The following is an 11195-nucleotide window of genomic DNA, read 5'->3' on the forward strand; positions in this document are numbered from 1 at the left end:
AAACAAATGGTGCAGGAACTGTTGGATGGAAAATGAATTTGCCCTGTAAACTTTTACCCAAGTCACAGTTAAAAAAAAAAAAGTTTTGTTTTCAAAATTGTTCTCTCATAATTTGTTTCCAGCTTGTTCTTGTCAGGCGCCACGGAGTCGGTTCTGACTCCTAGCGACCCCATGTACAACAGAAGGACACACCGCCCGGCCCTGCACCACCCTCAGAACGGCTGCCATGCTGGAGCCCCCCATGGCAGCCACTGTGTAACTGCACCTTGTTGGGGGTCTTCCCCTTTTTTGACGACCCTCTACTTTACCAAGCATGGCATCCTTCTCCGGGGACTCATCCCTTTCAACAACATGACCAACATGGCCCAGCAAAATCCTACACCCATTTACTTTTTGGTCAGACCTGTCACCATTACCCAATTACCCCATCTCACACACACACACACACACACACACACACACACACCCGAGTCTGCTTCTTCTCTGACATGCCAGGCCATGGTACCTTTGTCCTACTGCCTGGGCCAGGGTTGGACGTCAGAGAGTAGCACATTTTATAATGCTCTTTGTCCCCTGCTGCCCCAGGACTGATCCAGGAACCTGTGTGGGACACACTGTGGAGCCCAGATCAAGGGCTCTGGGCTTCCTGGCCTTCCTGGGCCCTGCCTGGGGGCAGGGCGAGATGAGAAAGCAGATCCCAGCCCTGTGCAGACAGAGCCTGTGGGTGAGCCGGGGAAGTGCGAGTGACGAGGGACCAAGCAGCCAGCGTGTCCTGCAGGGCTCAGCCAGGCAGGTCACAGCGCCAGAGCTGTGGAGGCCGCCACAGGCACGCGGGCGGGAGCCTCAGCAAGGACTGCACGGAGGAGGCTGTCCCCACTGCCTCACAGAGCGCCAGGGAAAACCCTCGGCATCAGGGCTGAGGCGTGGGGAGGCCGTGGCCTGTCAAGGCCCCACCTAAGCACACGAGCCTTGCGTGACGCTGAGGCTAAGGGGGCTCTGGGTGACTCTGCAAGAAAACAGCAGAAATAGAGAATGGTCTGGGACTCCAGGGAGATCCTCATTACCACCTCCATCTGGATCAGGACGTGGCCTGTGGCTCAAAGGGGAGGGTCACTCCTGTGTCCCATAGCCGCTTTGCACCGACCCCTGTCATCCCTGCCAACGAGAATGCTTTCTGATTCACCACACGGCGGCTCTTTCCCCAGCTCTTGGCTTTTGGTTGCCCTGTTATTCTTTGATTCTGGGTAATGGCCAGACTTTGTCTCCCCTACTTTGGTCATGTGGTCAGAAGGGACCATTCCCTGGAGAAGGATGTCATGCTTGGTGAAGTAGAGGGTCAATGAAAGAGGGGAAGGCCCTCAACAAGATGGACTGACACAGTGGCTGTGGCAATGGGCTCAGGTAGAGCAAGGCTTGTGAGGCAGGGGCAGGACTGGGCGGTGTTTCATTCTGCTGGACGAAACCAACTCAGTGGCACCTAACAACAATATGCAGAAAAATAAGTAGAACTTACACATTCAGTTTAACAAACGATTACAAAGTGAATGCTTGTTACCATCACACAGGCTAAGAAAGGGAACCAGCCACTCAGACCCTCAAGCCGTCCCAACCATCCTCCCCTCCCCCAAAGGTAATCACTACTGACTTCTATAATAAGCATTTCCCTGTTTCCAGAGGGATTCCTACACAGGAAGTTACTTTTTAACTTTATGTGAATGGAATCACACTATTTGGTTTTGTATCTTTTGCTTAATCATGTGTGTTAGACTCCTCAGCTGCTCGTTCATTTCCAGGCTACCAGGTACCCCAAGGCACCAATGGACTGCTTCCTTACCAGTTCCAGTACCTGTCGCTGGCAGGGCCTGGGGACTATTAGCAGCAGTGTGGCTTGCCTGTTTTCTGTGGTCTCCTGATGCAGGTGTTCCAGGCACATCCCTGAGAACAGAATTGCTAGCTCACAGGGTGTGGATTATTTTTTGTTTTACCCACTAACACCCACGGTTTTCCAATGTGTTCATACCAATCTACACTCCCACCAATTGGCTATCAGTTCCTGTTGCTCCATCTCCTCCAACACTTGGTATTGTCAGCCTTCAATGTTCTGCCAACCCAGTGGGTGTGTGATGACACCTCACTGGCACTTCCCTGATTCCTAAGGAAACTGAGCACCTTTCCCATGCCGACTGCCACTGGGGCGACACATTGCTGTCTGTCTCTGCTCCTTTATGCATTTTCTATTGTGTTGTCCGTTTCCTTCTTACCGATACACGCTCTGGACACAGCCCTTTGTGTCTATTACGTGTTTCAAGTGTCTCTTCTCACTCTAGGTTTGTCTCTTCACTTTCTTTATGGTGTTTTTTTTAATTTGCATTTTTTAAAACAATCTTTTTTGTTGTTCTTGAGAATGTACACAGAAAAATATGCCAGTTCAAGTGTCTCCATGTACAATTCAGCCACACTGATGACATTCTCTGAGTTGTACAACCATTCTCACTCCCCTGTTCTGAGTTGGTCCTCTCCTATTAACGTAACTTTACTGCCTCCTAAGGCCACTCCTCGGAAGGAAGGTTGGGCGATCTACTTCCATAGTGATACTGCCTCGGAAACCCAAGGAGGGGTCGCTATGAGTCGGGGCCGACTCGACGGCAAACAACAACAACAAGGTCCCTATCTAATCTTTGGGGTTGCAATTTGATCCCACATGAACAGAACTTAAGGGAGCATAGTGCCCAAGGCAGGCATTCTTACCAGTTCAGCTAAACTGTTGTTTAGTTTTAAGAAGATCCAGGAGGTTTTTGGGTTTAAGGTTTAAAGATTATCTCAGGGCAATGGTTTTGGGGTTCATCCAGCCTCCATGGCTCCAGAAAAATCTGGATTCTGTAAGAATTTTATATTCTGTCCTATAGTTTCCCCCTTTTGATCAGGATTCTTCTACAGAATCTTTGATCCAAATATTCAGTGATGGTAGCTGGGCACCCTCCAGTTCTGATCTCAGGGCAAAAGATAAAGTTAACCACATATTCTATCGCCTCCCCCTATTCCTGGCTCCTCTTCCTCTGTTGCTCCAGGTGAATAGAGACCAAATGTTGTGCCTTGGATGGCTGCTTGCAAGCTTTTATAAGACCCCAGGCACCACACAAGGCACCAGGAGATAGAAGCACTGAGCACATTACTAGGCCAATTAACTAGGATGTCCCATTCCCGTGAAACCATGACCCCAAATCTCCAAGCCAAGAACTAAGTCCCATGAGTCGTTTGGTTATATATCAACAGTCTCAGTAGGTACTTTTCCTTTTTATCACTGTAAATATATTACACAACTTGTGCCAATTCAACTTTTTACGGGTATACAACTTATTGGCAACAAATTCATTAATCAACTATACGACTCTTTACCTTTAGTCAATGCAATTTTTCTATCACCATAAACTGAAATTCAGTATTCAGGCTTTACGATGTCTTTGCACTACACACCCAGAGCTCCGTTTGGTTTTGGCTTTTGGTTTGATGCACAGCCTCCCCAGGTGGTGGGACTGCTAACTGAAAGGCTGGAGGTTCCGAGTCTACCCACAGGGAACTTGGAAGAAAGGCCTGGCAGTCTACTGCCAAAAAAGCAGCCATTGAAAACATTATGCAGGTCCTTGGGTAGTGCAAACGGTTTGCACTCATCCAATACTGAAAAAGTTGGTGGTTTGAACCCACTCAGCGGCACTGCCTGAAAAAGAGCTGGCAATCTGCTTCGGTACAGATTGCAGCCAAGGGAACCGTACAGAGCAGTTCCACTTTGTAGCACACAGGCCTCCTAAGTCACAAATCAACAGAACTCTGGTGTTCAGTTGTTCTGACAATCACAAGGCTGCCATAAGCCGAAATCAACTCAATACCAATCGCTCGGTCGGGTTCTAGTATTAATTTTTTCTTTAGAAATTCATCCCTGCCGAGAGACCGTGAAAGTCCACCTCAATTTCTGTATTTACACCTTGGGTGTTGGTCATCCTCTCATCAGACTGGAAGCCCTACAAGAGTTCTGTTTGTATCAAGCAGCTCCTTCATGGTGCTGGATACCACGCGGGGCTGGGCCCTATACAGGCGGCGTTTCATCTGATTCTCAAAACCACATTTTCCAAGCAGGGAAACTGAGGCTCCAAGAGGCCAAGTAACATGACCAAGGAACACACTGCACTCGGTATTCAGGTTTTCAAGAGTTCCAGTCCGGCTACTTCCTGGTAGCAAGTTTCTGAACAAACTGGCCTCTGAGCTCCATTTCCTCACGTGTGAAAAGAGAAAATAATTGTTATGAAAAAATAAGTGCTTGTGAGGCGCTAAGCTGTGGACCTGGTGTGACCTAAATATTCAGCAAACTTCAGGAATCAAGATGCACTGAATAGAAGTGTAAGGCACTTCTCTGTCCCAGCTGTGACGCCCAGGCCCCTGCCTCCAACAAGCCAGCAGACAGAGGCGACAGCCCTGCCCACTCCCTGCGGAGGCCAGAACACACAGCCACGGCCAGCCCACCCCGTCCCTGGCACCTGGTCTCCACTGACTTTCCACCAGGTGCTGCCTGGTCCAGCTGGTGATGTCACTGTGGAGCTCCCGGGAAGGGATCAGCCCACACTCTCCCCCACATTACTCAGGGATTGAGACACTCCACGGCACCTGCTGAGGCCCATGTGGCTGGGGTGGCTGTCCTCTGGGAGTGGGAAGGGAAGTTTCGGTCTGTGCCATGTGTGCGCTAAGGAGAGCAGGCCGCCTGCTGGGTCCCTGGGGAAGAGGCCATACCCAGCCCACTTACTTCTCAACACAAAGGCCAAACAGGAAGGCCACTGACTTTATTGATTTAAAAAACTTTACAAGGACAGTGACTGTTCTGCCCAAAGGGGCCCAATGGCATAGAAACAAACCCGAGGTGACGGTGAGTGTGAGGGAAGGGGCCGGGAATCCGCTCGGGAGGGCTGGAACTGCTGCCGTGGAGCCGGCGGAGGAAAGACGGGGAACTCACGCAAGAGCGAGAATTCCAGAAACGCTGCAACGGCGAGGAGAGACTCCTGAAAGGCCTGGAGTCCAGGGGGGAGCAAGACAACAGCAATGTTCTCCTTGGTAGAGGACGGGGAGGGATCCCCACTCAACTGCAAACCCTGGAGACTCAGGGCTGGGGACTGGGGGCTCCCCAGGCAGCATCACAAGAAGGCGTCGCACCACTCTCGGAGGCACCCAAAGCAGTCCCGGGACTGCTTGGCGTTGGCTCCGCACGTGTCCTTGAGCCATTCCCGGAAGAGGTCTTCATCCTTCTTTAGCACCAGGAACTGGCCGAGGACCACGTACGCCTGCAAAACAAGCAGGCAGACGGCAGGCCGTGACTGACACAGCAGAACCCAGGAGCCCAGGAGGCAGGGTGTGTCCCCCGTTTCACCTCCAGGTGACCAGGCTCCGGCTGGCCGTCTCCTAGATTATACACCGCTCTCCACCCCGCAACAGGTCTGTCCCTTTCCCCACTCCTACTCCAGCAAGAGATACTGTGGTCTCCCACCCCAAGCCCTACAGGCAGCAGGCAGCCACCCCACCTTGTCAAAGCCCCTCTCTTCTAGCTTCTTGCCCAGTACTTCACCGATGCCGGCCAGGCTCCCCACCGGCTTCTCTCCCATGGGCTCTGCCACGAAGTCTCGGTGCTTTTGGGAGGTTGTCATCTTGAACGGGCTTAATCTGGGAATCCCGACAAAAGGGACATTAGGTTAAGACCCCAAGGGCCACTGGCAACGTGAGGTCATGCGGAAACTAGCCCAGTCATTATGGTAGCTTAGTGGATTGCCCTCATTTCAAGGCAAGAAAACTGAGGTCCAGGCTTTATTCCACTACAAGTCCCCCACGTGGGATATATTCCAATTACCACCAACCCCTTTTAAGAACGGTGTGCTTTTTTGGTTTTTGTACTGTTAGTAATACGAACAGCCCACAACGTGCAGCATAACATACCGAGGTTAATCATTCTCACGTGTTTACTTGCGTACATCCAATGTCAGGATAAACACTACCATGTTTTGTAACGGAAATTAAACAAAAAAACAACAGCTCTGCAACTTAGGTCAGAACCGATACCACCACCCGCCGTGGTAACTCGGGTACCACCTGTATTCAGAACTTTCACTTCCTGCGGAAACTGGGTTTTGGTATAGCTGCAGAGGGAAAACCCTCCTGCCGTAACAGGTGGCGGAGCGCTGGGCACTGGGAAGATTCCCAGTCAGTCGCCAGGGCCCGCCCCGCAGCTGTCACTCCCGCTATGACCTTGGCCCGGCTCAGCACTGACCCGAGCTGGGACCGCCTCCTGGTCTGAAAAGCAGACTGAAAGTCTCCGTGTCCCATCCGCCCCCCACAGACTGTCCACAGAGCGAAGGCGCGGGGCCGCACGCAGCGCGCGCTGGCGACCCAGAGCCCCAGCCGCGCGCAGTCCTGCCGCCCCGCCCCCACCGCCCCGCCTCTCGCACGCGCCGCGCCCCGCCCCGCCCCTTCCACGCGCCGGGCGAACGCCTCTCAGAGGGCGCACGCCTAGTCCCCCACCGCGCTTTCGCGAGTTCTCTCCTCCCTGCCGTCCTGTGCTTACTCGGGTCTCCAACCCGGGCCCTGCACTGCAGCTCGCGCTCACAGAGAACTCACCCTTAACGGCTCCTCCCGCCACCCGGCCGCTCCCGCCGCTACCTCAACCACTAGAACGTTCTTCGGCTTCCGCTTCCGGCTCGCCTCTAGCACCGCCTTCTAAAAAACCCAAGTTGGGCACTTCTAGCCACCGAAAGCCATAGAGATGAGGCGTTCCAGTCCTCGACCGCACCCTTAGTGGGCGCTCTTTTCTGGTCGCTTTGCGGGAAGCTGGGGGGCCTTTTATGGTCTCGCTTCCCGTGTGGCCCTTCCGGTCTCGGAACAGAGGCTTCGAAGAAGAAAACTTCCTTTCCCTTTTCCCAGTATCCGGAACTCAAAGACTTAGCCCCGGCTGACTTGGCGGTGGGAAGAGTTAGAGAGTCGGACAAGGCGTGTGGGTGTGTAGCCGGGAGGCTTCCGAGAGTGCACAGGAAGTACAGTGCTAGGAAAGGTCCGGTAGACTCTCGTGTCGCCTTCAGTGCTTTCGGGCTGGTAGTAACTGGAAGGGAACGTAGACCACCAAAGACCTGAATTCAAGACGGCGCCACTATCGTGACCACCCGCAAACTCCTTTTCTGTACCTTCGTTGGGTCTCCTGCGAAGTGCGTTTTGGACGGCCGCTCTCAGCGTCCAACCTGGAGAACGAGGTCTCTCGGCTAGCGCCCGTGGGATAATCGAGGGCCAGCGAGTGAGTGTGGATTTCCAGGGATAGAGGAGAGAGGAGCGCAGGGGATGGGAGTTAGGAGTGACACTTTAGGGTTTCGTTTGGATTAAGGTTAGGGTTAGATTAGAACATCAGTCTTGGTTATTGCTTTGGACCGTTGCCCTGGGCTCCTGACTAGTCTCTGCTTGTACTGTGGTAAAAGCTCACTTCCATCGAGTCCATTCCGACTCACAGCGACCCCTATTGGGTTTCCGAGGCTGTAACTCTTTACCGAAGTAGATGGCCTTATCTTCCTAACGCGGAGCGCCTGGTGGGTTTGAACCACTGACCTTTTGATTAGCAGCCAAATGCCTTATCCACTACGTCACCAGAGCTCTTTTGGCATTGGTGGTTTAGTGGTAGACTTCTCGCCTGCCACCCGGGAGGCCTTGGGTTCGATTCCCGGCCAGTGCAGTACAGTGTAATGAGAGGGTATAAATTGAGCGTCTGGGTGGTGTGGGCTGCGCTGGACTTGGGAGGTCCAAGCATGTTGAAGATACTGTTTATTTCATATCCCTTGGTAGAATGATTTCTGTAGAACGCGTGTATCGTTTTATGGTTACATTGATAGATGTCACAGGAGTTAGTTTTGAGCGCTTAGGGCATTGTGTACACTGTGCTAAGTGAAATACTTAAATTATTTCATTTGAATAACAGTGCTCTGAGTTAGTTTTTTTTCCCCCCCACCCTTCTTGCTAAGCCCTGGAAAAGTTGAACAGCTGGGAAGTAACCAAGGTAGCAGTTCACTCCAGGTACTTAGACTTCAGAGCCCATGTTCTTATCCAGGACACTGTGTGGGTCCTCTGACCCTCCCCTTCACCCAAACTGTTCCAGGCTCTGAGCCTGCTATCCAGGGAACTCCGGAGGAGGAGTTGACAGTCTCTGCATCCCTCACACCCCAGGACGGGACCCAGCATGTCTCAGGCCACCAAGAGGAAACATGTGGTGAAGGAAGTGCTGGGGGAACACGTGGTGCCCTCCGACCAGCAGCAGATTGTGAGGGTGAGTAGCATGGGGGACAGTGCGCTGTCCTCCACCTCCGTGGGGCTCCTGGGGTGCAGGTAGGGTGTGGTGTGGCTCGTCTGACGATGAGGCCGACTGGTTCTCCTTTGCTCCTGGACCAGGTACTGCGGACCCCAGGGAACAATCTGCATGAGGTGGAGACCGCCCAGGGACAGCGTTTCCTGGTGAGCATGCCCTCCAAGTACCGCAAGAACATCTGGATCAAGAGAGGTGAGCGAGGCGGTCTCCCCGGAGATGGCCGTGTCCTCCTCCGGCACCAGGACTGACCTGGCCCTCCCTGCACTCTCCCTGCAGGCGACTTTCTCATTGTTGACCCCATTGAAGAGGGAGAGAAGGTGAAGGCTGAGATCTCCTTTGTGCTGTGCAAGGACCACGTGCGCTCTCTGCAGAAGGAGGGCCTCTGGTAGGCTTTTGGAGGAATGTCTTCCTAGCCTTGTAGTTGTTGTTGTGTGCCGTCAAGTCGGACCCGGCTGATAGCAACCCCTCCTTGGGTTTCCGAGGCAGTATCACTATGGAAGTAGATTGCCCAGTCTTCCTTCTGAGGAGTGGCTGGTGGGTTTGAACCGCCAGCCCTCTGGTTAGCAGTCAAGTGGCTTAGGCACTGCACTACCAGAGCTCCCAGCCTTGGAGTTGAGGGAGGGAAAATTACGGCATCCTAGGCACAGACAGCTGGGAACGGCTCCTCTGCAGACAGACTTCACTGTCCTCCCTGACCCTGTCTTTTCTCTTCGCGCAGGCCTGAGGCCTTCTCCGAAGTGGCCGAGAAACACAATGGCAGGAATAGGTAAGGAACAAGCTTTGGGCTAGGGAGGGTGGAAAATAGGGGCCCAAGCACCAGTGTAGAGCCTGCCTTTCTGCCTATAAGGACTCCTGGGAAGAGCCCCTTAATATGTGATATAATTAGGGTAGGAGGCTGGCTTGAGAGGTTGATCGGGTTCAAATCCTGGTTCTACCATGTATAGCAGAGTGCTGGCAAGCAGGTTAGCTCATCTCTAAGGCTTCAACTTTTCTCATCAGTAAAATGAGAGCTTTTTGAGGATCACAGGAGCAAACACTTAAGAAGTTGACCTGTATAGTATGTAATGTGGGCCCAGTCGGTATTAGCTGATAGTAGTAGAATGATTATTAACCAAAAGCAGTGGCTCTGTGACTGTACACCACGTGATCCACAGCCTATATGACTGTGAGACCAGAAGGACTAGATGGTGCCTGGCTACCACTGTCAACCGCTCGGAGGGGGATCTTTGTAAGAGATCCTTGATAGAGTGGGAGAACGATGCAGAACAAAACTCATTAAAAAAAAGGGGGGGTGCAGGTTTGCTGGTCTGATAGAGCCTGGTGGAACAACTGAGACTGTGGCCCCTAGCTGCCCTTCAGGTCTGGAATTGAACCCACACCTGTGGCTTCCAGCGAAACAAAAGACAGGCATATGAGCTGAACACTTACATTAGGTAGATACACTCCTTGGAGAGAACAATCATTGGAGAATAGAAGGTTTGTGTATGCATAGGGAGACAGCTCAGGAGGCAGGAGTGCATGGAGGGAAGGACAAAGGGTAGAGGTAATCATGGGGAGGAAGTGGGAGGGGACCTGTTGCATTGTGGGAAATTGCACTCAATGTCATGAGACAAAGTGTATGTGAGCTGCTGTATGGAAAGTGAATTTGCTCTGTAAACTTTCACCCAAATCACAATTACAAAACAAAAACAGTGGCTCTTGCAGAGTTTGGGGAGGAGTAGGTGTTGGGGGGCAGTCTTTAGCCCATTTCCTTGACTCTGCTCCTCCTTCTAGTCTTTAAGGGAGCGCTGAGGCCTTTGGGGTCCCGACTGCTTGGCCAGATGATCCCTCTCTTGGTGGGGCCCCTTGGTTGCAGATCTGGCCTTCCCAGAAGGCAATGGGCTAACTCTCCCTCTTCCCCCATGCAGACAGACTCAGCCAGAGCTCCCAGCTGAGCCCCAGTCATCGGGAGACGAGTCCAGCTCTGAAGATGATTCTGACCTGTTTGTTAACACCAACCGCAGACAGTACCAGGAGAGCGAGGAGGAGAGCGAGGAGGAGGCAGCCTAAGACCCCAGGGCCCGCTCTCCGCTGGCTCAGAGACTGGTCCCTGGGCCCCCTGGGCTCGGACATTCCCAGCTGCAGCTATTCCCCCTGGATGGGGACAAGGCAGGGCCTGCTGTGAATGGACTTTCCTGACCTAAGGAGAATTAAACCCCTGGTGGGTGGTGACTTGCATTGCTGTCTGCGTGGCTCTCTGGGGGAGGAAGTATTTGTGGTGAAGTAGAAAAAAGTACGTGCCCTTTGGTGGAAGGCTTAGGGGCCAGAGGCCTAATGAGAGGGAAATGGAGACTGGCTGGCGTCTTTCCCGAGGTGGTCCATATTCTTTCTTTCTGCATCGTTAAGCCTTTAGAAGTGACAGGCTGTGTCTCTGTGCGTGTGTCCAATGATGGGAGCAGCCCACGTCATCTGCTTCCTGTTAATCCTGTTTGAAGATCACAGCCCTAGAACCTAGGGGTCACCTGTCTCTTGGAAACACTCAGGACAAACGCTGTGATGCCTCAGGAGCCACGTGCCCGCCTCTTGTGATCCTCTGGCAGAGTGCGCACCTCCATGTGCTGTGGCCATTCTGCCACTTGCAGAATGTCTGCCGTGTGACCAGCAAACCTCCCTGTGTCCTTAACCTTGTTTTGAAGGTCCTTCTGTCTCCTGACTTTATCTGAAAGCTAGCTGTTCCCCCGAGGTCATCAGTTGCCCTGTAACCTAGATGGTAGCTGCTTTCTGATCCCTGTGCCTCGGCTAGGACATAGGTTGGTGGCCCCCTCACAGCTGCTCAGACCGTCAC

The 11195-nt window shown here is 52.8% G+C and overlaps 2 protein-coding genes across 2 annotated transcripts; one reads left to right on the plus strand and one right to left on the minus strand.

The window, feature by feature from the left end:
- Positions 1–5177: 5177 nt before the first annotated feature.
- BANF1 (BAF nuclear assembly factor 1) lies at positions 5178–5684 on the minus strand. The gene is made up of 2 exons (XM_007944749.1): positions 5562–5684; positions 5178–5324 (listed from the first exon to the last, which is right to left on the minus strand). The coding sequence occupies exons 1-2, from the start codon at positions 5682–5684 to the stop codon at positions 5178–5180; spliced, it is 270 nt and encodes an 89-aa protein (XP_007942940.1).
- A 2561-nt stretch (positions 5685–8245) lies between these two features.
- EIF1AD (eukaryotic translation initiation factor 1A domain containing) lies at positions 8246–10420 on the plus strand. The gene is made up of 5 exons (XM_007944959.2): positions 8246–8332; positions 8455–8563; positions 8648–8756; positions 9090–9137; positions 10279–10420. The coding sequence occupies exons 1-5, from the start codon at positions 8246–8248 to the stop codon at positions 10418–10420; spliced, it is 495 nt and encodes a 164-aa protein (XP_007943150.1).
- The last annotated feature ends 775 nt before the right edge of the window (positions 10421–11195 follow it).

The sequence above is a fragment of the Orycteropus afer genome, unplaced genomic scaffold (genome assembly GCF_000298275.1).
Source record: "Orycteropus afer afer isolate SDZICR_OR568_19922 unplaced genomic scaffold, OryAfe1.0 scaffold00130, whole genome shotgun sequence".
NCBI lineage: Eukaryota > Metazoa > Chordata > Mammalia > Tubulidentata > Orycteropodidae > Orycteropus > Orycteropus afer.

What these genes read in the sequence shown, in the direction of transcription:
- BANF1 (XM_007944749.1), bottom strand. Translation starts at nt 5,684, where the DNA reads ATGACAACCTCCCAAAAGCACCGAGACTTCGTGGCAGAGCCCATGGGA. An exon ending in AAGAGAGGGGCTTTGACAAG is followed by an intron (nt 5,325 to 5,561) that starts GTGGGGTGGCTG and finishes CTTGTTTTGCAG; the next exon opens with GCGTACGTGGTCCTCGGCCA.
- EIF1AD (XM_007944959.2), top strand. Translation starts at nt 8,246, where the DNA reads ATGTCTCAGGCCACCAAGAGGAAACATGTGGTGAAGGAAGTGCTGGGG. An exon ending in ACCAGCAGCAGATTGTGAGG is followed by an intron (nt 8,333 to 8,454) that starts GTGAGTAGCATG and finishes CTCCTGGACCAG; the next exon opens with GTACTGCGGACCCCAGGGAA. An exon ending in GAACATCTGGATCAAGAGAG is followed by an intron (nt 8,564 to 8,647) that starts GTGAGCGAGGCG and finishes CTCTCCCTGCAG; the next exon opens with GCGACTTTCTCATTGTTGAC.